Raw genomic sequence first — 22,512 nt, forward strand, 5'->3', positions numbered from 1 at the left:
AGCACAGCTGCCTCACAGTTCTGGGCCCCCGCCTGTGTGGAGTTTGCATGTTCTCCCCGTGCCTGCGTGGGCTTTCTCCGGCCACTCTGGTTTTTCTCCCACATCCCAAACACATGCATGGTAGGTTGATTGAAGACTCTAAATTGCCCATAGGTGTGAATGTGAGTCCGAATGGTTGTTTGTTTCTATGTGACCGGTTCAGGGTATACCCCGCCTCCCGCCCGAAGATAGCTGGGATAGGCTCCAGCAGCCCGCGACCCATTTGCCAAGGTCAAGAGTGGTGGTTTGGGCACCTTGGTTAGTGGGGACAAAGGGGCTTTAGTAGGATCGGTCGGCGGAAGGTGGTTGTCAATGTTGTTCCTGTTGACTGTCTCCATGCTGCTGCTGGGGTTGTAAAGGACTAGGCTTGGGGGCTTCAAGATGAGAACTGTCTTGAATACTGCATACTCTGCCGATGCTGTTGTGAAGCGGGTGGCTTTTAAGGGGGAGAGCCTGGTGTTGCTCATTATGTTGACCAGCGTCAGGTTTGAAAGACGGTTGACTAACGACTGGAAGTAGGTAGAAAGTCATGCCTTTGTCATCTGATGTAGCTGGCTGGTGAATGGATTTGGCTCTAGCTTGATTGACACAGAGTTAGCTGTGTGCTGAAGTTGTTGCTTGAGAGGAAGAGGTACAGGCACACTGACTCACAGTCTGCTTCGGATAAGCCTGCTTCCAGTATTTCAGCTTCAGCCAGGGCAGCATTAATTTCTTTTTCCTCTTGCATAGCTTTCAATCTGGCTTGAAGCACCGAGCTGTTTCAGTCGTGAAGTCTATTTCCTTTTTTGGAAAGGCAGAGGTTTCTTTGGCTGCTTCTGCTTGAGCTCTAGCTTGAACAACTACCATGCTGGAACTGGAGAGTAAAGACCTCTTTGATCTGTATGATCTTGATGCAGATGCTGACAGTTTCTCATCATGCTGTAAAGCGTCCTTGCAATGGCCTGAAGACATGATGATGTTGGATGTGGAAGTAGTGATGGAACGAACAACACTGATGCGTCAGCACTGTGCCGAGCGCACAAGAGTGAAACCCCGTATTGGTGCGTGTATCGCTTTAAGAAAAAAAACATGTGACCAATACAGGAAGTGTGTCATTTGGATGTGCTGTGCCAAATTGTGTTTATAAGGAAACAAACTGTTGACATGTTGTGGATTTTTTGGATGGAGTTTTGCTGTTGCTGTCGGATTTTGGATTTTTGCTTGCCCTCACCTTGTTCCACTGACTTCATGGATCGTTCCAAGAAGTTTTCCCCCCAGTCTGGAATAATTTTGATCTTTTGACGCTAAATAAGATAAATCTTTTTCTCCTTTTTCTTAGTTTTTTTAAATTAAATAAGTTTGTACTCTTTTCTGGTAAGAGGTTTGAATTGTTTTCAGATAAATTAACTTTTTATTTTATTGTAGGTGACGTGTCGGCTCTGCTCCACACGGCTATCTTTACATCAATAAGAGCACTTCATCAATGTTGAGGTATTATAGAGCTCGGCATGACAATGAAGAATTGGCAGATACTAATGGGAGTACCCCAGGTATGTTGAAATTCACAAAAACAATTCTAAAATAGTTTATTACACACAAAAGGCTTTGTGTGACTGTAATATTGTTTGTAAAAATTACAGTCCTTTAATAAGCTTTTAATAAAATATTTCCTTTTGGCTTGCAGTTCCTAACAAGCAAGCTGTGGTCAACATGATCATCAAAGACTGTCAGCCACTCACCATTGTTGAAAATGAGGGACTCAGGGAGCTCCTGAAGCTTATCAAATCACAGTAAAATTTTTATGCTCACCATCTTCATATGTACCCTGTGAAAGAGTTTTATCTGAGGTAGGGGAACTGGTGTCTAAGAGGAGAAATTGCCTTTGAGCAAAGAAAATAATGAAATTAATAAATGAATGAATATTTTGTCTTTTATTTCATATGATTGAACACTGAAGTTAAACAAAATAAGTTAAAATGTTAACTCTGAATTTGATGACAAATTTGCTATATTTTACACACCAACTAATTTTAGCATTTACACAAACAAGGTTTGAAGCAAATTTTAAACTCTTCTCATAAACAACTCAGGCAACAAATTGAGCAAATGAAATCATACAATGATGAGATCATGTTTTAAGTAAAGGACTCGTGATTAAATATGATTTCACAGGCTTATGTAGCAGGTAAGCTTTTCCATCTTAGTTTCATTTTGTTTACCTGCAATGATTTTAGAACTGGCGGCACGGTGGGCGACTGGTTAGAGCGTCAGCCTCACAGTTCTGAGGTGCGGGGTTCAATCCCCGTCCCCGCCTGTGTGGAGTTTGCATGTTCTCCCCGTGCCTGCGTGGGTTTTCTCCGGGCACTCCGGTTTCCTCCCACATCCCAAAAACATGCATTAATTGGAGACTCTAAATTGCCCGTAGGCATGACTGTGAGTGCGAATGGTTGTTTGTTTCGATGTGCCCTGCGATTGGCTGGCAACCAGTTCAGGGTGTACCCCGCCTCCTGCCCGATGACAGCTGGGATAGGCTCCAGCACGCCCGCGACCCTAGTGAGGAGAAGCGGCTCAGAAAATGGATGGATGGCTGGATGGATTTTAGAACTACTGCAGGGGTAACTATTGAGGGACCAACACACAGTTTGTGTAGTGTATCAATACACTCCTTGAGGTCTCATTATCCCATCATTCTGTGGAAGCAGATATGGAAGCAATGGGGTTGAGATGACAATGGAGGTCTACAGCGAGTTGTGTGAGGAATCCTCTCAGAATCTCCTATCGCCTATTGTATTGCTGTCTTTTCACTGTTTCAGTCTCACCAGCGGTAGTTTACTCAGTCAGCTAGACACGGGGTTTAATAAATCCAGTTGAAATCCAGTTGGTCTTTCAGAAACTGTTCAGTCTTTGTAACACTTATCTCTGAAGGCCTTGCAGTTAATTCATGAATGAGGCTTGTCATGAATAGGACAATGTTGTCCAATCTTGTGAAAATCCAGTTGACTTGATTTGGAAGCTTTAATAAACCACAGTGTGAAACTGTCACACAAAGTAACACGAAATAGAGATGGATACATACATGTACAAAGACTAGGCAAATACATTAAGGAAATGTATGACATGTATTCTTACAGAAAATTGTTAATACGCATTAACAGGCATAGAAGTGGGTGGAGAAAGATTAAAATCCACTCAGAAAACCACAATAGCAGCCATGCATGTCGTTCTACTTTCTGACTTATGACAAATTTGACTTATGACGTCTAAACAGGATATGAGGAAATTTCAAAGTGACATACAATGGTCATAAAGGACTCTAAACAATGAAAGAACACTCCAAAAACAAAGAACACTCCACAGTTGAAATAGTCCTGAACACACACACACACACACACACACACACACACACACACACACACACACACACACACACACACACACACACACACACACACACACACACACACACACACAGTAAAATATACTTCGGCGGCACGGTGGCCGACTGGTTAGAGCGTCAGCCTCACAGTTCTGAGGACCTGGGTTCAATCCCCGGTCCCGCCTGTGTGGAGTTTGCATGTTCTCCCCGTGCCTGCGTGGGTTTTCTCCGGGCACTCCGGTTTCCTCCCACATCCCAAAAACATTCATTAATTGGAGACTCTAAATTGCCCGTAGGTGTGACTGTGAGTGCGAATGGTTGTTCGTTTGTATGTGCCCTGCGATTGGCTGGCAACCAGTTCAGGGTGTACCCCGGCTTCTGCCCGATGACAGCTCGGATAGGCTCCAGCACGCCCGCGACCCTAGTGAGGAGAAGCGGCTCAGAAAATGGATGGATGGATAAATATACTTCCAAAGGTGCTATTGACCTGAAAAATTCACCAGACGTTGGGAACAACCCAAGCAATCCATACATATAAAGACAATAATCAAACAACAATACAGCAAATGAATATCAGCTGGTTCAGTCCTAATTGATGGCCTTGAAAAAGATCTCATTGCCAAGGTGTGAGTCAAGACACATCTCATGATGGGTAAGAGCAGAGAGCTGTCTCAAGACCATCACGAACTAATTGTTGCAAAATGTAACATTGATATTGGTTTAAGGCTCACATCTAAGCTTGCGAACCTTTCAGTGAGCACGGTTGGGTCCATAGTACGTAAGTTGCAAGCTGATCATCCATCCATCCATTTTCTGTACCGCTTTATCCTCACTAGGGTCGCAGGCATGCTGCAATCATACTACCACAAATTTGCCTCGATCAGGTGATCCTCGCAAGATTTCTGACAGAGGAGTGCAAATAATAATAAGAAGAGTTGCCCAAGAGCCAAGGACCACCTGTGGAGAGCTTCAAAAAGACCTGGAATGAGCAGGCACTGTTGTCACAAGGAAAACAGTGAGTAATGTACTCCGCCGCCACGGCCTGTATGCATTCTCACCACGCAAGACCCCATTGCTGAAAACAAAGCATGTCAATGTCATGGGTGTGTGTTATGGTTGTTGTCTTCCCCCTGTCTTGTATACACCTGCTCCTGAGAGCATCTTCCCCACCTGTGCCTTGTTTACCCTAATTACCCCATGCATTTAACCTCGTGTCTCATTCTTTCTGGTCCCCAGTTCGTTGTACCTTGTTGTCACGTTCCAGCATTCCTTGTTTCCACGTCACCGACTGATAGTAAGCCTCGACCCTGTTCTGATTATTGACCTTGCCTTTTTGCCTCATGTTTTTTGCATACTGTTGCCTTTGCGGATTGGCTGCCTGTGTACTGACCTCTGCCCGTTTATTAACCCTCTCTTTTTGAAACTTTCCATTGAATTGGAGTCGTCCATTTTGGGTCCTCTCCTTTGTTCCTTTCATGACAGAACAAACTGACCCAGCAGACTCAGACCCAGTGCCAAAGCCCTTCGAGCGCAGCGTCAACACATCTCGAAGGAGGATGAGCAGCTTGCTGCCCTCCATCTTCATCTGAAGAGACTGTCAGAGCATCAGGACACTATGATGAGGCAGGTGGCCTCAGAGTTTGAAGTTCTGATGAATATGGTTCAGAAGAAGGAACCAGCTGGCACAGCACCCGATGCCGCCACTGTACCACCATTTCCATGTGAAGCAGTCACCTGCCACCTGCGCTGCTGTCTGCCCACAGCTCTCTCGACCGGAGAGTTTCGCTGGAGATTCCGGGAATATTAAGCCGTTCATCACTCAGTGCGAACTCCACTTTGAGCTGCAGGCAGCTGCCTTCCCCATCGAGCGGGCAAAGGTCGCTTTTGTCATTTCCCACCTGACTGGTCGTGCGGAGGCGTGCGCTACTGCTGAATGGAGCCGCAATTCTGCCGCGTGTCATTCTTGGGCATCTTTTGTAAAGACTATGGAGCAAGTTTTTCAGTATTGCATACAAGATCGTGAGGCAGCTCGCTCCCTTGTCACCTTACAATAAGCCAAGCGCAGGGTGTCAGATTACGCGATTGAGTTTTGCATTCTAGCAGCTGAGAGTCAGTGGAATAACAGGGCACTACTCGATGCATTCTTTCAAGGACTATCCCCCGCCCTCAAAGATCACTTGGTCCCACAAGACCTGCCAATTGATTTGGACACTCTCATCGGTCTCACCATAAAGATCGACAAAATGCTTTTGGATCACGAGCTGGAGAGAGATCGGCGGAAGGATGCGTCAACGTCCACTTAGAGGATGAGCCTCGGTGACCAGCTAAAGCAAGGCAGATCCCCTGTTGCCAGTCTCAATCCACTGGCTAGCGTCACCACGGATGAACCCATGCAACTGGGCAGGTTCCGTCTCTCCCCTGAGGAACGTCAACCCCGGCTGAGGGAAGGGCGGTGCTGAGCAACTGTCATGTCAAAGTTGCGGGTGCCGGTAACAAGGGCACGGGAGCGGTGAGTCTAAATCTTATTCAGAAAGACCCTACCCATGTTCTTCCTAAAGTGACACAATGCTCTCCAGATCAAGTGATTCATACATCTGTATTTATTGACTCTGGGTCTGACACAAATTTACTCAACTCCCTCCTAGTTAGACGAATGCATCTTACAACCTTTCAAGTAAGATGCCACCGCAATGCTTATGCTGCAGATGGCAGTTTTATGGGCAAGATCACTCACCGCGCCCAAACACTCACATTAACATTTCCTGATTCTCTCTCGGAAGGCATTAGTTTTCATGTTTTTGATGCTATGAATTATGACCTTATTTTAAGGAACCCTTTGTTGAAATTACATAACCCCCACATTGACTCGTCCTCTGGGCATGTTATGTCATGGGGCAGCAGTTGCGCCCAGAACTGTTTCAAGGCTCCATGTAATGTTCAGGGATATGTTTTAAATGATATTCCACAGACCCCATCTGTTGAACCCGACTTATCGCAAGAGAGGATTTTGCACACCCTTGTCTTAGTTCTGGCAGCGTGCAAGTCCTCAATGGTGGGTAGGGGGGTACCGACAATCCTTTCAGCAGTTTTGATTGTCCGTTGCAGTCGGAGTTTGTCCTTTTTTGTAGCAGCACCAAACCAGACTGTGATGGAAGAACACAGGACTGATTCGACTACCGCTGTGTAGAACTGTCTCAGCAGCTCCGGTGGCAGGCCGTGCTTTCTCAGAAGCCGCAGGAAGTACATCCTCTGCTGGGCCTTTTTGAGGACGGAGTTGATGTTAGTCGCCCACTTGTTCTCCAGGTTGTGTCGGCCGCACCACAGCTCCAGCCGCTCCACTTCCTGTCGATATGTAGACTCGTCACCGTCCTTGATGAGGCCGATGACAGTGGTGTCATCTGCAAACTTCAGGAGTTTGACAGTCTCCCCAGATGAGGAGACTCACATTATTCATGTCCACTCTGTGTTGCAGCGGTTACTGCAGAATGAAGTATATGTCAAGGCTGAGAAATGTGAGTTCCTCAAGGCATCTGTTTCTTTTCTGGGTTTCGTGCTGGCTCAAGGTGAAATCAAAATGAACCCTTGCAAAGTTGATGCCGTGACTAATTGCCCACTCCCACGGCACGCAAGGACGTACAAAGGTTCTTAGGGTTCGCAAATTTCTACAGAAAGTTCATTAGAAATTTCAGTTCAATAGCCTCGCCTTTGCATGATCTTACCCGCCACACAGACCCTTTGTGTGGAACCCGCTTTGTCAGTCAGCTTTTCAAAAACTAAAATTGAGCTTTACCTCCGCTCCCGTCCTCACTTTGCCAGATCCCAAACAGCAGTTTGTTGTAGAAGTTGATGCATCTGATGCCGGAATAGGAGCAGTGCTCTCCCAGAAATGTCTCAAGGATGGTAAATTACATCCATGTGCTTATCTCTCTAAAAAAACTGACTCCAGCCGAGAGAAATTATGACATAGGTGATTGTGAACTGCTGGCTGTCAAGGTGGAGTGGAGGCACTGGCTCGAAGGGGCTTTGACCCCGTTTTTAGTATGGACAGATCACAAGAACCTTGAGTATCTTAAGTCTGCTAAAAGATTAAATGCTAGGCAGGCTAGATGGGCTCTATTCTTCACAATATTTAATTTCACGTTATCCTACCGACCTTGTTCTAAAAATGGTAAGCCATATGCTTTATTATGTATTTTCTGCGAAGAGAATTATTTGTCCGACCCTAAAGCCATTTTCCCAAGTCATGTTTTATTTCTGCTTTTGTTTGGGACATTGGAACTGTGGTAAAAGAGGCTCTGAATAACACTCTTAACCCTGAAGATTGCCTTGAAAACAGGTTTTATGTGGTCCCGACCTTAATGGGAAGAGTTATCCACTGGGCTCACACTAACAGAATCAGAATCATCTTTATTTTGCCAAGTATGTCCAAAAAACGCACAAGGAATTTGTCTCCGGTAGTTGGAGCTGCTCTAGTACGACAACCGACAGTCAATTGACAGAGAACACTTTTAAGACATAAAGACATTGAGAAAAACGGTCACTGAGCAATAAAGGTTTGCTTGTTATCTGGTAATGCCGGTACAATTTTTTATTTTTTTGACAATTGTGCAAAAAGATGCAAAGTCCTCCAGCACTTAGAGCAGTTTGAATGACTAATGCAGCAATAGTCCGGTGCAATGACATTGTGCAAAGGGCGCCGAGACTTCAAGGAGTGTATGCAGTTGAAAGTGACGAGTAGCGCGATAATCTGGGACAATGTTGATTGTGGAAATGTTGCAGATACTCCTCAGTCAGTGTGCAAGTGGTGCAGATGCTACTCTGGCATGAGTGGCCAGTATTGGTCAACAACAGATATGCAAATAGTGCAGCGTGGCGAGACTACTACAGTGAGTGCACGAGTAATATATAATTGGCCAGACAGAAATGTGACAACAAACTCAAGACAAAAAAACAGGACTGTATGTCACCCAGGGATTGCCAAAACGCAATCTGTGGCCGAACAGCGCTTTTGGTGGCCTAATGTTAGACAAGATGTTATCCATTACGTCAATGCTTGCCAGGTATGCACTGCTAACAAGCCCTCTTGTCAACGTCCTTCTGGGGAGTTGCGACCCCTGCCAATACCACAACGTCCTTGGTCAGACATTTCCGTAGACTTTGTGACATGATTACCGGCCACTAAAGGAAATACCACCGTTCTCACAGTTGTTGACAGGTTCTCTAAGATGGCACACTTTATTGCACTGCCGAAACTGCCGAGTTGATGATAAACCAGGTATTCAAGTTGCATGGTTTTCCCAAGAATATGGTATCGGATAGGGGCCCCCAATTCGTTTCATGATTTTGGAAGGAGTTTTGCAGTTTAATAGGTGCTACCATCAGTCTGTCATCTGGGTTTCATCCTGAAACAGATGGACAAACTGAGAGGCTGAACCAGGACCTGGAAACTGGGCTCCGATGTCTCGCTTCACAGGAGCCACAATCCTGGACTCAGAAGCTGGTTTGGGTTGATTTCTCTCACAATTCTCTCCCCTCTGCATCCACTGGTCTATTGCCGTTTCACATTGTGCATTGTTACCAACCATCTCTGTTTCCTGCCATAGCCCCAGAGTCCACGGTTCCATCTGCATTGACCTTGGTGAGATGCTGCAGGAGGACCTGGGAGCGAGCCCGCCAAATGATGCTACGCCAAGGACAGTCCTACAAGACTGCAGCTGACTGTAAGAGGACACCGGCCCCGAACTACAAAGTGGGTCAGCGAGTTTGGCTCTCCACCAAGCATCTTCCACTCTGGGTGGAGTCCCAGAAGCTGGCTTCCAGGTTCATTGGGTCCTTCCTCATCACAAAGGTCATCAACCCTGTCACCATGAAGCTTAGGCTCTCAAGGTCGATGCGGGTCCACCCTGCATTTCACGTCGGCCTGCCTCCCAGGCCCCCTCCGCCCCCTCGTTTTGTGGACGGGGGCCCCGTCTTCACGGTGAGGTGGCTGTTGTCGTCTCGTCGGAGAGGAGGGGGTTGCAATATCTGGTGGACTGGCAGGGCTACGGGCCTGAGGAATGTTCATGGGTGCCGTCTAGGCTTGTCGTTGATGACTCGCTCATTCGGGACTTCCATGTTGCGCAGCCTGAGGCTCCCGGAGCTCCGGGGCTGTCTGGGGCCGGCCATTAAGGGGGTGGCGGGGGGGGTTACTGTCATGGGTGTGTGTTATGGTTGTTGTCTTCCCCCGTTGTTGTCTTGTCTCGTACACACCTGATCCTGAGAGCATCTTCCCCACCTGTGACTCGCTTACCCTAATTACCCCATGTATTTAACCTCGTGTCTCATTCTTTCTGGTCGCCAGTTCGTTGTACCTTGTTTTCACATTCCAGCATTCCTTGTTTCCACGTAACTGAGTCAGACCCTGTTCTGATTATTGACCTTGCCTTTTTGCCTCACGTTTTTTGGATACTGTTGCCTTTGCGGATTGCCTGCCTGTGTACCGACCTCTGCCCGTTTATGAAACCTCTCTTTTTGAAACTGTCCATTGAATTGGAGTCGTGCATTTTGAGTCCTGTCCTTTGTTCTGTTCATGACAGTCAAAGGTCTTTTAAAGTTTGCTGAACAACATTTGGACAAGCCAGTTAACACTAGAAAACCCAGGGTTTTCTTACTCTTGCTGAAATGCCTAGTGGACAGCCCAAAGGCTCTGTGGTTTAAAATTAACAACTCAACGGCCTACAATTAGCCACTTTTCTTTTGTAAATGCGGCCATTTTTCCCAGATTAGCGGTACACAGACGTGACACGCGTTAAGTGCTTGACTGATTGTCTAACAGGGACATCGGAATGTGGTCGTCCACAAGAATGCTCAGCTTGAAAAAAGAAAGATTTATCAAAACAAGTTTTGGTCAACACCACTTTGTGTGATGTTGAAAATAGCATAAGCAAGTTGATGATTAGCCGGCATGGTGGGCGACTGGTTAGCACATCTGCCTCACAGTTCTGGGGGGGTTCAACCGGCCCCGCCTGTCTGGAGTTTGCCTGTTCTCCCCATGCCTGGGTGGGTTTTCTCCGGGTACTCCGGTTTCATCCCACATCCCATAAACATGCATGGTAGGTTAATTGAAGACTCTAAATTGCCCGGAGGAGTGAATGTGTGTGCGAATGGTTGTTTGTTTCTATGTGCCCTGCGATTGGCTGGCGACCAGTTTAGGGTGTACCCCGCCTCCCGCTCAGAGATAGCTGGGATAGGCTCCAGCAGCCCACGACCCTCGTGAGGATAAGCGATAAAGACAATGGATGGATGGAAGTTGATTATTTTTCACAAAATAATGGTGAAACAGTCAACAGGCCTCCCTCCTATTTCTTCCATAGTCCATATTCAAGTGGCCTTGTGCAAAACTTCCATTGACATTTTGATTTTTCAATATAGTTTTATTTCATTTATTTTATTAATTTATTTATTATTTATATTTGTCTTGATAGCACTACTTTCATGTATAAATGAATGGTATGTGTATGTTATATATAAACTACATACTTTTTTTATAACCATTAAGCACTTTGTGCAACTGTGGATGTTGTAAGAGTGCTGTATAAATAAACATGGAAAATCCTAGTGAAAAAAACAAACTAAGAAAATAAATAAATAAATAGATATAAAACCAGGCCTACTGGGTGTGGTATGGAGGATCGGTCGGGAGAGAATACATTCTGGCCGGACGAGAGCACAATTGAACTGTTTGGATCCCATAATGCACACCATGTTTGGATGAAAAATGGCACTGCACATCACCCTAAAAACACCACACCAACAGTGAAGTTCGGAGGTGGGAACATGATGGTGTGCGGCTGCTTTTCAGCAAATGGTACTGGTAAACTTTGCATTATTGAAGGAAGGAGGAATGGGCAAATAAGACAAACCGAGACATCTTTGACGAGTACGATGAAAATGAAATCAGGGTGGACATTTCAGCAGGATAATGATCCAAAACATACTGCCAAAGAAACTCTCAATTGGTTTCAAAGAAAAAAAATAAAGCTGTTCGAATGGCCCAGCCAATCACCTGACTTGAATCCAATTGAAAATCTATGGAAAGAACTGAAACTCAAGCTCCATATAAGAAGCCCACGGAACCTTCAAGATTTGAAGACTGCTTGTGTGGAAGAATGGGCCAAAATCACACCAGAGCAATGCATGCAACTAGTTTTTCCATACAGAAAGGATCTTGAAGCTGTCATTGCAAACAAAGGCTTTTGTACAAAATATTAAATAAATACCAGTTGGTGTGTTGAATGCTTTTTCCCTCTGTGATTTCACATCATTACTCACAACTTAATTTCTGAGGTTATTTGTTCTACTATCTTTGTATGTATGGATTAATTGGGTTGTTCCGGACATCTGGTGAAATGTTCAGGTCAGTAGCACCTTTGGAAATATATTTAATAAGATGATGTGACATGTTAAATACTTATTTCAGCCGCTGTACATACAATCCCCTCCAAAATTATTGGAAGGGCACGGTCAATTCCTTTGTTTTTAGTGTCTATTGAAGACATTTGAATATGAGACAAAAGTTCAGAATTCCATCTTTTATTTCATGGTATTTACATCAAGATCTGTTAAACAGCTCAGGACAGAGCACGTGTTTGAAGCCACCCACTTATCAAGTGAGCAAAAGTATTTGAACATGTGATTAATGGGTTTTTCTAGTTCCTCAGGCGCTGCCTTTTAATGCTTAAACATTAGATAGTGGTTGTTTTTGTCTTTGGGTGTCACCTGTGAAAACTGCATTTGCTGTTAAGCAAATATGAAGACCAGAGAGCTGCCTATGGGAGAAAAACAAACCATTTTGAAGCTGAGAGAGGAGGGAAAATCCATCAGGGCTATTGCACAAACATTGGGCATAGCCAATACAACAATTTGGAATGTCCTGAAAAAGAAAGAAACGACTAGTGTACTGAGCAACAGACATCAAACAGGTCGGCCAAGGGTATCAACACCAGTTGATGACAGAAACATCGTGAGAGCTGTGAAGAAACACCCAAAGACAACAAACAGTTGACATCACTGCCAACCTCCACAGGGCAGGGGTGAAGGTATCACAATCCACTGTTCGAAGAAGACTTTGAGAGAAGAAATATACAGGCCATACCACAAGATGCAAACCCCTCATCAGCAAAAAGAATCGGAAGGCCAAATTGGATTTTGCAAAGTAGTACAGCGATGAGCCACAAAGGTTTTTGGAACAAAGTTTTATGGACAGATGAGACCAAGATTAACCTCTACCAAAGTGATTGAAAGGACAAAGCCTGCTTATGATCCAAAACACACAACCTCCTCTGTGAAGGATCGTAGAGGTAATGTCATGGCTTGGGCTTGCATGGCTTCTGAAATGGGCTCACTCGTCTTTATTGATGATGATCTTCATCTTTTGATCTGTAACCCAAATCTATTCAGTATACAACAAAAACAAAGGAATTGACCTTGCCTTTCCAATACTTTTGCAGGCGACTGTATATAATGAGTAGGCATATGGATCAATACATGAGCAGAACACTGAAAGGCTTTGGTAATAACATCAGGGAAGCCAAACACCAGCTACTGGTCGACAGGGCAATCGGCCCAAACTGTAAAACCAGAGGTACCAACCTGTGCGCTGCCTGGATTGACTACAAGAAAGCCTACGACTCCATGCCACACACATGGATACTGGAGTGCCTGGAACTGTATAAAATCAACAGGATCCTCAGAACATTCATCAATAACTCAATGAGGCTGTGGAAGACAACTCTGGAAGCAATTCAAAGCCAATTAGAGAGGTGAACATCAAATGTGGCATATTCCAAGGAGAATAATAATAATAATCACCCCTGAACCTGAAGAGTGCTGTCGTGTATTGGTTTAGAAGTGGAACAATGATCCGCCACCTCCTCTTCATGGATGACATCAAGCTATATGCCCCGAACGAGCATGAAATCGACTCCCATTAACACCTATGCCCTGCCAGTAAACAGATACTCATAATACCCTGGTCACTGGAAGAGAGGCAAGCCACTGAAATCAAGACAAGAAAGCTCCTTACAATGCACGGACGGTTCCACCCAAAGTTCAGGATCCTGAGGCTGTACCCAAAGCAGAAAGGGGGTGAGGAGGTGGGGGCCAAGGACTAGTGAGCATCACAGGCACTATCCAGGACGAAGCTCTCCATGAATACATCAAGTAGATGGGCCCCAGGGACGAACTACTACCGACAAATTAAAGAAGTGAGTGACATAAAGAAAACATTCCAGTGGCTTGGAAAAGGTTGGACTAAAAGACAGCAAGGAGGCAGTACTCATGGCAGCACAACAACAGGCCCCAACAACAAGATCAATACCACATCAGATAGGACCCCAGATGCAGGCTGTGCAAAGAAGCCCCAGACATGCTGGCAGGCAAGACATACAATAGAGCAGCATAAACAGGTAGCAGGAATAGTGTACCTTAACATCTGTACCAAATATGGACTCGAGGTCCCAGAATTAGTGCACGTGTGTGAGGCTGGACTGGCTACTGTAGAGAAGTTGGTTGGTTTCCTGATCCCACATGTAATTGTGTAGATAGGTGTGTGTGTGTGTGAGTGAGATACTTTGTTACTAATACAACTTGGCTGAGCTCATTGATGCCTCCTTTTTGTTTTAGATTGCCCATTTTGTCTCCCCTCAAGTCTTTTCCATCGAGATCCCTGTCGAGAAACAGCACTGACCTGCCAAGACTCATCCGCTGGGATGACTACGAAGACAGTGGTTAAGAACAACCAGGCCAAGATCCTGAGGGACTTCCAAATCCAGACTGACAAACCAGTGTTGGCCAACCAGCCTGACATAGTGGTGGGGGATAAATATCAGAAGACAGCAGCCGTGATAGATGTCGCAATCCTGAGTGATAGCAACATCCGGAATAAAGAACACGAAAAGCTGAAGAACTACCAAGGACTGAACCATCCGCCAACATCCCCCGGACTCACGGCTGTGGTGTCCTTGAGCAAGACACTAATACCCCGAAATGCTCCCCGGGCGCTTCAGCTATCCCCTGCTCCAGTGTGTTCCACTAACATGTGTATGTGTTCACTGTGATGGGTAAAATGCAGAGAAGAAATTTTCGTGTGCCACAAAGTCATTACTTTGTAAAACTAAGCAAGCATGTGTTTTTGGTTTATTACAGATAAGAATATTAAACACAGAGACACACACCAGCACCACTGTACTGTTTGTTACATATTGTTTTTTTTCTGCTCCATGCAAAATGAAATGCAAATTTGCGCATTGGCCATGCATAATTTGTTAGATTCAGCCGCTAGAGCATCGGCCTTGCCATCTCATGGTGAAAAGCAGAATTACACCCAAAGGTTGTTTTCCGGGAAAAGGTTTATATCTATATCTATATATATATATATATATATATATATATATATATATATATATATATATATATATCCATCCATCCATTTTTCTGTACCGCTTATCCTCACGAGGGTCGCAGGCCTGCTGGAGCCTATCCCAGCTATCTTTGGGCGAGAGGCGGGGTACACACTGAACTGGTCGCCAGCATATATATATATATATATATATATATATACACACACACACACCAACAGTTCATACTGTACATACACACACACTGAGCTCAAACCATAAGTTCTAAGTGGTATACAGTAATACTACAGGTTGTATTTGGAAGGAGTGGGGGGGAGAGAGGATTGTCATCCTGAACCACTTCCCTAATCTGTTCTTAGAGGCTTAGTGAGACCTCAGGTTAGATTGACTGTGATGTGTCATTTGAGAGGGGGACCCAAACAAATCCTTTACTTCTCTGGCATTTATTCATTTGTTATTTAAATACACTCTCAAATTTGCTGAATTTATTGCTTTTAATCCCTGTTTTAATCATTACATTTTCTTTTTGCATTTTATAGCTGTTCTTTAGGTTCTGGTTACTTTATTCAGATTTGCAGATTACAGATTAACAGGATACAGCAGTTTTTGCAAGACTTGTCTTTTTCTTTTGCCTCTTCATATTTTCATTTTTTTTCCGTTAGAGATTTCTCACAATGAAGGACAGATTGGCTCAGCTCAAAGAGGTAGGCTGTATTTCACTGGTTCTACCCTATGGCTTACCTCCTTGTGATTACAACCTTTGTGTTGTTCTCATCATCTTTTAAAATACTATTGATATATTAAAATGTCATTGTAGTCTTAGAGGTGTCTCAAATTAACATGATTATAATGCAAGATAACTTAACCTTCGATCAATATTTATATTATCTATTACACACATCACATTTAAACATTAACTAAAATCATGACCTTGAAGCAAACTTCGCAAATGTATGATCAGTCAGAAAAGGTTTGCTCAAATTCAATATTAATATGACCTAATTGTGTTGGAATTGCCCTGAAGCTTTCCCCAATCCTTTCTCTTCAGTAGAAGTGCTAACCTCTTGGAATATGAATCAATGTCTGTCAATGTATGGTTTGATAAAGTGTGTTCAAATACATTTTGATGACCCAAATTAAGTTGATACCTTGTGCAAATACTGTATTGTATAATGAATTAGATACCTGATGCAAATATTGTAGTTTTTTTTTAATCAATTTTTCTTTCTTTCCTTTGTTCTGATGCAGTCTGAATCTCCTCTTTAAAATAATAATGTGTGCTTTGAACAGACAAGTGATGTTGGAGGGGATGATATTGAGGTTCCTGTGGAGAATGAGGCTTTTATGGAAGATTTTTTTGCTCAGGTAGTATGATGTCGACATATTCCTCACTCAATGTCAGTTTGATTAAGATATTATTTTTATATGAACTGTATGTGGTTCTATTTGTTTTAGATTGAGGATATCCGCTCCAGTATTGAAAAGATTGATGAGAGTGTAACAGAAATAAAAAAACTGTACTCCACCATCTTGTCTGCCCCCACATCTGACCAGAGTAAATTGCCTTCGGTTTCACACACACACACACGCACGCACACACATCCAGAGGCTCAAATTCACAACCATTTCTAACCAGTTGTGTATCTTACAAATACTTGTAGTACTTTGTACTTTCGTCCTGACAGTACTTTGCATTGTCTCTGGTATTGATAATTTTGTTTTCCCACCCTATTTCTATTTTTAGAAACACAGGATGATCTTGAAGCAGTCACCAACGTGATTAAGAAATCTGCCAACAATGCAAGAAACAAACTCAAGAGTCAGTACTTTACCTTGTACCTAAATGTTTGGGTACTAACTAAGAAGTCTTACAAATGAAAATTTTCGTGGTTACTTTGCTATTAATAATTAGCAATTTTAAACTTAACATAAATTATTTCTTTAGAGGATGAGAAAATATATATATTGGATGTTTATATATACACACAGTATATACCATAATTTCAGTTGTCATACATAAAATTATATATATATATATATATATATATATATACCCCTCCTTGAACCGTCACCTTATTGTGGTGGAGGGCTTTGTGTGTCACAATGATCCTAGGAGCTAAATTGTCTGGGGCTTCACGCCCCTAGTAGGGTCAACCATGGCAAACAGGTCCTAGGTGAGGGACCAGTCAAAGCACAGCTCCAAAAACCCCTATGAAGAATTAAAAAAATTTATATAGGTTTCCCTTGCCCGGACGCGGGTCACCGGGCCCCCCTCTGGAGCCAGGCCTGGAGGTGGGCCTCAAAGGCGAGCGCCTGGTGGCCCGGACGGACACAGCCCGAAAGGGTAACGTGGGTCCCGCTTCCCATGGGCTAACCACCTGTAGTAGGGGCTATAAGGGTCGGGTGGAGTGTGAGCTGGGTGGTGACTGACGGCGGGGACCTTGGCGATCCGATCTCCGGCTACAGAAGCTGGCTCTCGGGATGTGAAATGTCACCTCTCTGGCAGGGAAGGAGCCCGAGCTGGTGTGTGAGGTCAAGAAGTTCCGACTAGATATAGTCGGGCTCGCCTCCACACACGGCTTAGGCTCTGGTACCAGTCCTCTTGAGAGGGGTTGGACTATCTTCCACTCTGGAGTTGCCCACGGTGAGAGGCGCCAAGCAGGTGTGGGTATACTTATTGGTTCACCCCAGTGGACGAAAGGGTCGCCCTCGGCCCTCATGTGGGGGGACAGGTCATGACTGTTGTTTATGCCTATGCACCAAACATCAGTTTAGAGTACCCACCATTTTTGGAGTCCTTGGAGGCGGTGCTGGAGAGCACTCCCGCTGGGGACTCCATCGTTCTGCTCGGGGACTTCAATGCTCACGTGGGCAATGACAGTGAGACCTGGAAGGGCGTGATTGGGAGGAACAGCCCCCTCGATCAGAACCCGAGCAGTGTTCTGTTATTGGACTTCTGTGCTCATCACGGAATGTCCATAACGAACACCATGTTCAAGCATAAGGGTGTCCACATGTGCACTTGGCACCAGGAAACCCGAGGTCGCAGTTCGATGATCGACTTTGTGGTCGTGTCATCGGACTTGCGGCTGCATGTCTTGGACACTCGGGTGAAGAGAGGGGTGGCGCTGTCAACTGCTCACCACCTGGTAGTGAGTTGGCTCCGATGGTGGGGGAAGATGCCGGGCCGACCTGGCTGGCCCAAATGTATTGTGAGGGTCTGCTGGGAATGTCTTGCAGAATCCCCTGTCAGAAGAAGTTTCAACTCCCACCTCCGACAGAACTTTGCTCATGTTCCGGGGGAGGTGGGGGACATCGAGTCCGAGTGGACCATGTTCCGCGCCTCCACTGCTGAGGCGGCCGACCGGAGCAGTGGCCGTTAGGTGCTCGGTGCCTGTCGTGGCGGCAATCCCCGTACCCGTTGGTGGACACCAAGGGTGAGGGATGCCGTCAAGCTGAAGAAGGGGTCCTATCGGGCCTTTTTTGCCTGTGGGACTCCTGAGGCAGTTGATGGGTACCGGCTGACCAAGCGGAATGCAGCTTTGGTGGTCGCTGAAGCAAAAACTCAGGCATGGGAAGAGTTCGGTGAGGCCATGGAGAAAGACTTCCGGACGGCTTCGAGGAAATTCTGGTCCACATCCAGCGTCTCAGGAGGGGGAAGCAGTGCACCATCAACACTGTGTATAGTGGGGATGGGCCGCTGCTGACCTCGACTCGGGACGTTGTGAGCCGGTGGTGAGAATACTTCGAAGACCTCCTCAATTCCACTGACACGCCTTCCCATGAGGAGGCAGAGTCTGAGTTCTCTGAGGCGGGGTCTCCTATCTCTGGGGTTGAGGTCACCAAGGTGGTTAAAAAGCTCCTTGGTGGCAAGGTCCCGGGGGTGGATTAGATTCGACCAGAGTTCCTAAAGGCTCTGGATGTTGTGGGGCTGTCCTGGTTGACACGCCTCTGCAATATCGCAGTGGACATCGGGGACAGTGCCTCTGGATTGTCAGACTGGGGTGGTGGTCCCCCTTCTTAAGAAGCATCTGATTCAGATGCCGGGGGACCGGAGGGTGTGTTCCAACTACAGGGGGATCACACTCCTCAGCCTCCCTAGTCAGGTCTATTCGGGGGTACTGGAGAGGAGGGTCCGTCTGGAAGTTGAATCTCAGATTCCGGAGGCGTCTGCAGTGATGCGGACTTTGTATCGGTCCGTTGTGGTAAAGAATGAGCTAAGCCGAAAAGCGAAGCTCTCAATTTACCGGTTGATCTACGTTTCTACCCTCACCTATGGTCACGAGCTGTGGGTCATGACCGAAAGAACGAGATCCCGGATACAAGCGGCCGTAATGAGTTTCCTCTGCAGGGTATCCGGGCTCTCCCTTAGAGATAGGGTGAGAAGCTCGGTCATCCGGGAGGGGCTCAGAGTAGAGCCGCTGCTCCTCCACATTGAGAGGAGCCAGATGAGGTGGCTGGGGCATCTGATTCGGATGCCTCCCGGACGCCTCCCTGGTGAGGTGTTCCGGGCACATCCCAACGGAAGGAGACCCCGGGGACGACCCAGGACACGCTGGAGAGACTACGTCTCTCAGCTGGCCTGGGAACGCCTCGGGATCCCCTCGGAAGAGCTGTGGGTAGTGACTGGGGAGAGGGAATTCTGCTAAAGCTACTGCCCCCGCGTCCTGACCTCGGATAAGCGGTAGAAAATGGATGCATGGATGGATGGATGATTTCTTTTATATCACAAAAACGTGGCAATTGAACAGGGTTGTGTAGAATTTTTAATATCCACTGTATGTGCACAACAATGATTCTACCAGAAACATGTTGATGTTCACGTTGATAAGTGAAAAAGCAAGAGAATGTCTTTTTGCTTGCTTGCTTGTGTGAGTACTCATGTAAGGTATGCACAAATATTCAAACAGGCATCGAAAACCAACTTGAGACAAACAAAGATGAGAGGGCCTCTGCTGACCTCAGGATAAGAAAATCACAGGTTAGAAACATCCAATTTCTAAAGAAAAGCAAGATGCTCTGATGAAACTGTACATTAAGTCATTCTGCGTCATTGTCCGTATGTGTAACATACTACTGCTACTACATTCTTCAAATGTTGTAATGATGCACTAAACGATGTGATTCCACAAGAGTTCAATGTGTTTCCATGATTTAAGTCACATATGATACAATATGTTTTCTTGATGTATTTCCGTTGTCTTTCCTCTTTTAATTAAAGACACAAGTAAGTTTTGTTTGTTTTAATAGTTTACAGGGACATTTGGGGAGAGAGCAGCATTATTAAATCTTATTTTTTAGAAACATATGGCCTGATTTACTCGAGGTTCGCCCAAACAAAAAACGGTGCAGACTTGATTGCTCACACAAAAACATGCGGAAGCTGTTTCGCTAACCAGGCGCACCCAAGCTTGCATCTGCCAAATGCGCAAAATTGCCACTCAGTTCATATGCTTTCTGGAAGGAGACTATGCAAATAGATTAATGTAGTAAATTAGTTTAATTAGTGATTTGCTAAACCTGATTGAGAATTGAATTGAGATGTCTGATTTTGCATCTTTAAATAGCATGTCTGAAAGCCAGGTGCAGAAAATGCATCAACATTGTGGCACAAGCAAAATGAAAGGCAACAGGAATACGCTTGTGTAAACATTTTTGAAATGCCAGAAACAAAAATTATCACGACATTGTCTATTCAGTAATGAAATTTTGGAGCTTCTGAATTATCTATGAGCTGAATTGGAGCCAGTCATAAGAACACTTTTGACAATCCTCCCTTTCAACTCAGCATTTTCATATGTCAGTCATTTTCGTGCCCTGTACCAAATGGTGTTGGCCTTTCCCAGACCAGTTTTTTTTTGGTGTATTCTCCCAAATTTACGCATATGGAGCAAATGCATTTCATTGCAATTTCACACACTCGAGATAAGTTCAATCAAACAAAACATGAATTTCTTTTCAATAACTCAGTAATATGTTTGTTTTCCTCTTCCACTAACACTTCCAATTCCATGACTTCAAACTTCATTTTGTGCCTGTGATGCTCTCCCAAAATGTCGATGATGAAAAATATCAGAGCTACCTAAAGAGCAAAACCCTCAAGGTGGTCTCCATCGCTTTCACACCTGTTGCCACCAGCATGCGCAATTTGTCAAGAGTGACTTAACAAGCAAGTTAGCACCCACTGATTTGAATCTTAGTAGAAGATTGCAATCTTCGTAGATCATGCGCAACAGCACAACAGCAGACACAATCTGATAGAGTGAACATGCAATTTAGCATCCTCTATTTGGGATCTTAGTAAATCAGGCCCATAGTGACATTAATTTGACTTTCTCAGCATTCACATAATTGAAGAAAATATGTTCATATCAGGGCATATTCTCCCGCATGTTTAAGTCAGAAAAGCGCGGTGTAGCGCCTCTACTCCTGTCCACTAAATTCTGTCATTTACGCACGTTGGGCGAAATAACCCTTAAGAATGCATGTTTCCGCTCATATCTGGCAGAGCGCTCATTCTGCTAAAGACTTTAAGCGCATTTCTTCATCTGCACTCCAGAGGCTGTAGGAAGTCTAGCACCCTAGGAAGGTGATTTGCTCTCGTGCGCCGATCCTCCGATGGCTGGTACAGCCCAGGCGGCGACTCGACACCTGGCCCATATCGGCTCATCGACTGCCCAACCCCCGTAAATGTGTCCCTATGTCATTATGCCGATCGACGGATGAATGTCGGGACATTATGTCATATTAATTGGCGAAGACAAATTCAGCACCAATAGACTATTTTTCATTTTCGCTCCAAATAAGCTGCATGATGGCTTGGAGCTTGTCTGAAAGTGACGCTCACAACTGTAGTCTGCACAACTGCAGTATTTTTAAAGGTGCGATTGTGTGTTAGATTTGGAATCATTTGCTTTTTTAATTTTGTTTATCTATGTCATCATTAGTCGTGAAATCCATGTGACCCGCCTGCATTTGTGGTGCTAGTATGGTTGCTGGGCAACACTGATCAACATCTGGCTCACTCGCTTTCCTGTTGATGGCACGATTGCTGGCCATCCAAACATGCGTTCACTCATTAGCACAGTATTCGGATTAAATTATATTTATTGTACAGTATTTATTTAAGAGAGAATACAAAAACACATGCTCCTTCAAAGTAACCTGTTAGATGGGTGGTGCTCACGTCTCACTGACGATGGATAACTTCTGGATCCGCTATGGGTTTTAAGTTCACGTTGAAAGTGTCAACATATTTGGGATTTCAATGGCAATCACATCTCTGGGAAACTCCACTTGCCAGTTATTGAAGCCCCTCTGAGACTTCAGTGAATCAAGCCTCATGGGAGGTTGGGCACATATTCACCCAGTATGCACGGGCGAGGTGTCAAAAGTCATTACAGGTTAATCGCCGCACGTTGACAGCGCGCAAGTCAGGCGTGTAAAAAGAAGACTTAAGCACAAACGGGAAAATATGGCCCATCATGATGAAGTCTTAATTTTTCCCACCATTAAAACATTAATGGTTATTATCTAATAATGGAATTATCTAAATTCCCCAGCATGCTATCCTGGCGAAGAAATTTGTAGAGGTAATGACAAAATACAATGAGGCACAAGTTGACTTCAGAGACAAGAGTAAAGGACGGATTGCCCGACAGCTTGAGATCAGTAAGTGTCTTTGTCTGTATAGGTACATTACATTGCATGTTAAAGATAAGG

At 44.9% G+C, this 22,512-nt stretch overlaps 1 protein-coding gene and 1 long non-coding RNA gene across 13 annotated transcripts in view; both read left to right on the top strand.

Annotated features, from left to right (window-relative positions):
• Window positions 1-1,100: 1,100 nt before the first annotated feature.
• LOC133477383 (uncharacterized) lies at window positions 1,101-11,668 on the top strand. 9 transcript variants are annotated; one of them, XR_009788332.1, is made up of 4 exons: window positions 1,104-1,568; window positions 1,703-5,903; window positions 8,806-8,900; window positions 8,998-11,668. It is a non-coding gene; the product is annotated as an uncharacterized LOC133477383 (long non-coding RNA). The 9 variants fall into 9 exon arrangements; XR_009788329.1 differs by having other exon boundaries at window positions 8,806-8,894; XR_009788328.1 differs by having other exon boundaries at window positions 1,703-4,409; window positions 4,631-4,688; window positions 4,877-11,668.
• A 3,390-nt stretch (window positions 11,669-15,058) lies between these two features.
• LOC133477385 (syntaxin-3-like) overlaps window positions 15,059-22,512 on the top strand; it is a 43,972-nt gene continuing 36,518 nt past the window's right edge. For 2 of the 4 annotated variants that reach the window (XR_009788335.1, XM_061772046.1), the window contains exons 1-6: window positions 15,059-15,494; window positions 16,081-16,155; window positions 16,246-16,345; window positions 16,535-16,609; window positions 19,701-19,771; window positions 22,353-22,461. Coding sequence is in view for 2 of the 4 variants with exons in the window: in XM_061772046.1 (XP_061628030.1) it covers window positions 15,465-15,494; window positions 16,081-16,155; window positions 16,246-16,345; window positions 16,535-16,609; window positions 19,701-19,771; window positions 22,353-22,461 (460 nt within the window). In the remaining 2 variants the exon portion in view is untranslated. Of the gene's footprint in view, window positions 15,495-16,038; window positions 16,156-16,245; window positions 16,346-16,534; window positions 16,610-19,700; window positions 19,772-22,352; window positions 22,462-22,512 lie in introns of all 4 variants that reach the window. The other 2 variants (XR_009788336.1, XM_061772047.1) reach the window with 2 other exon arrangements.

Source organism: Phyllopteryx taeniolatus, chromosome 4 (assembly GCF_024500385.1).
Source record: "Phyllopteryx taeniolatus isolate TA_2022b chromosome 4, UOR_Ptae_1.2, whole genome shotgun sequence".
In the NCBI taxonomy this organism is placed as follows: domain Eukaryota; kingdom Metazoa; phylum Chordata; class Actinopteri; order Syngnathiformes; family Syngnathidae; genus Phyllopteryx; species Phyllopteryx taeniolatus.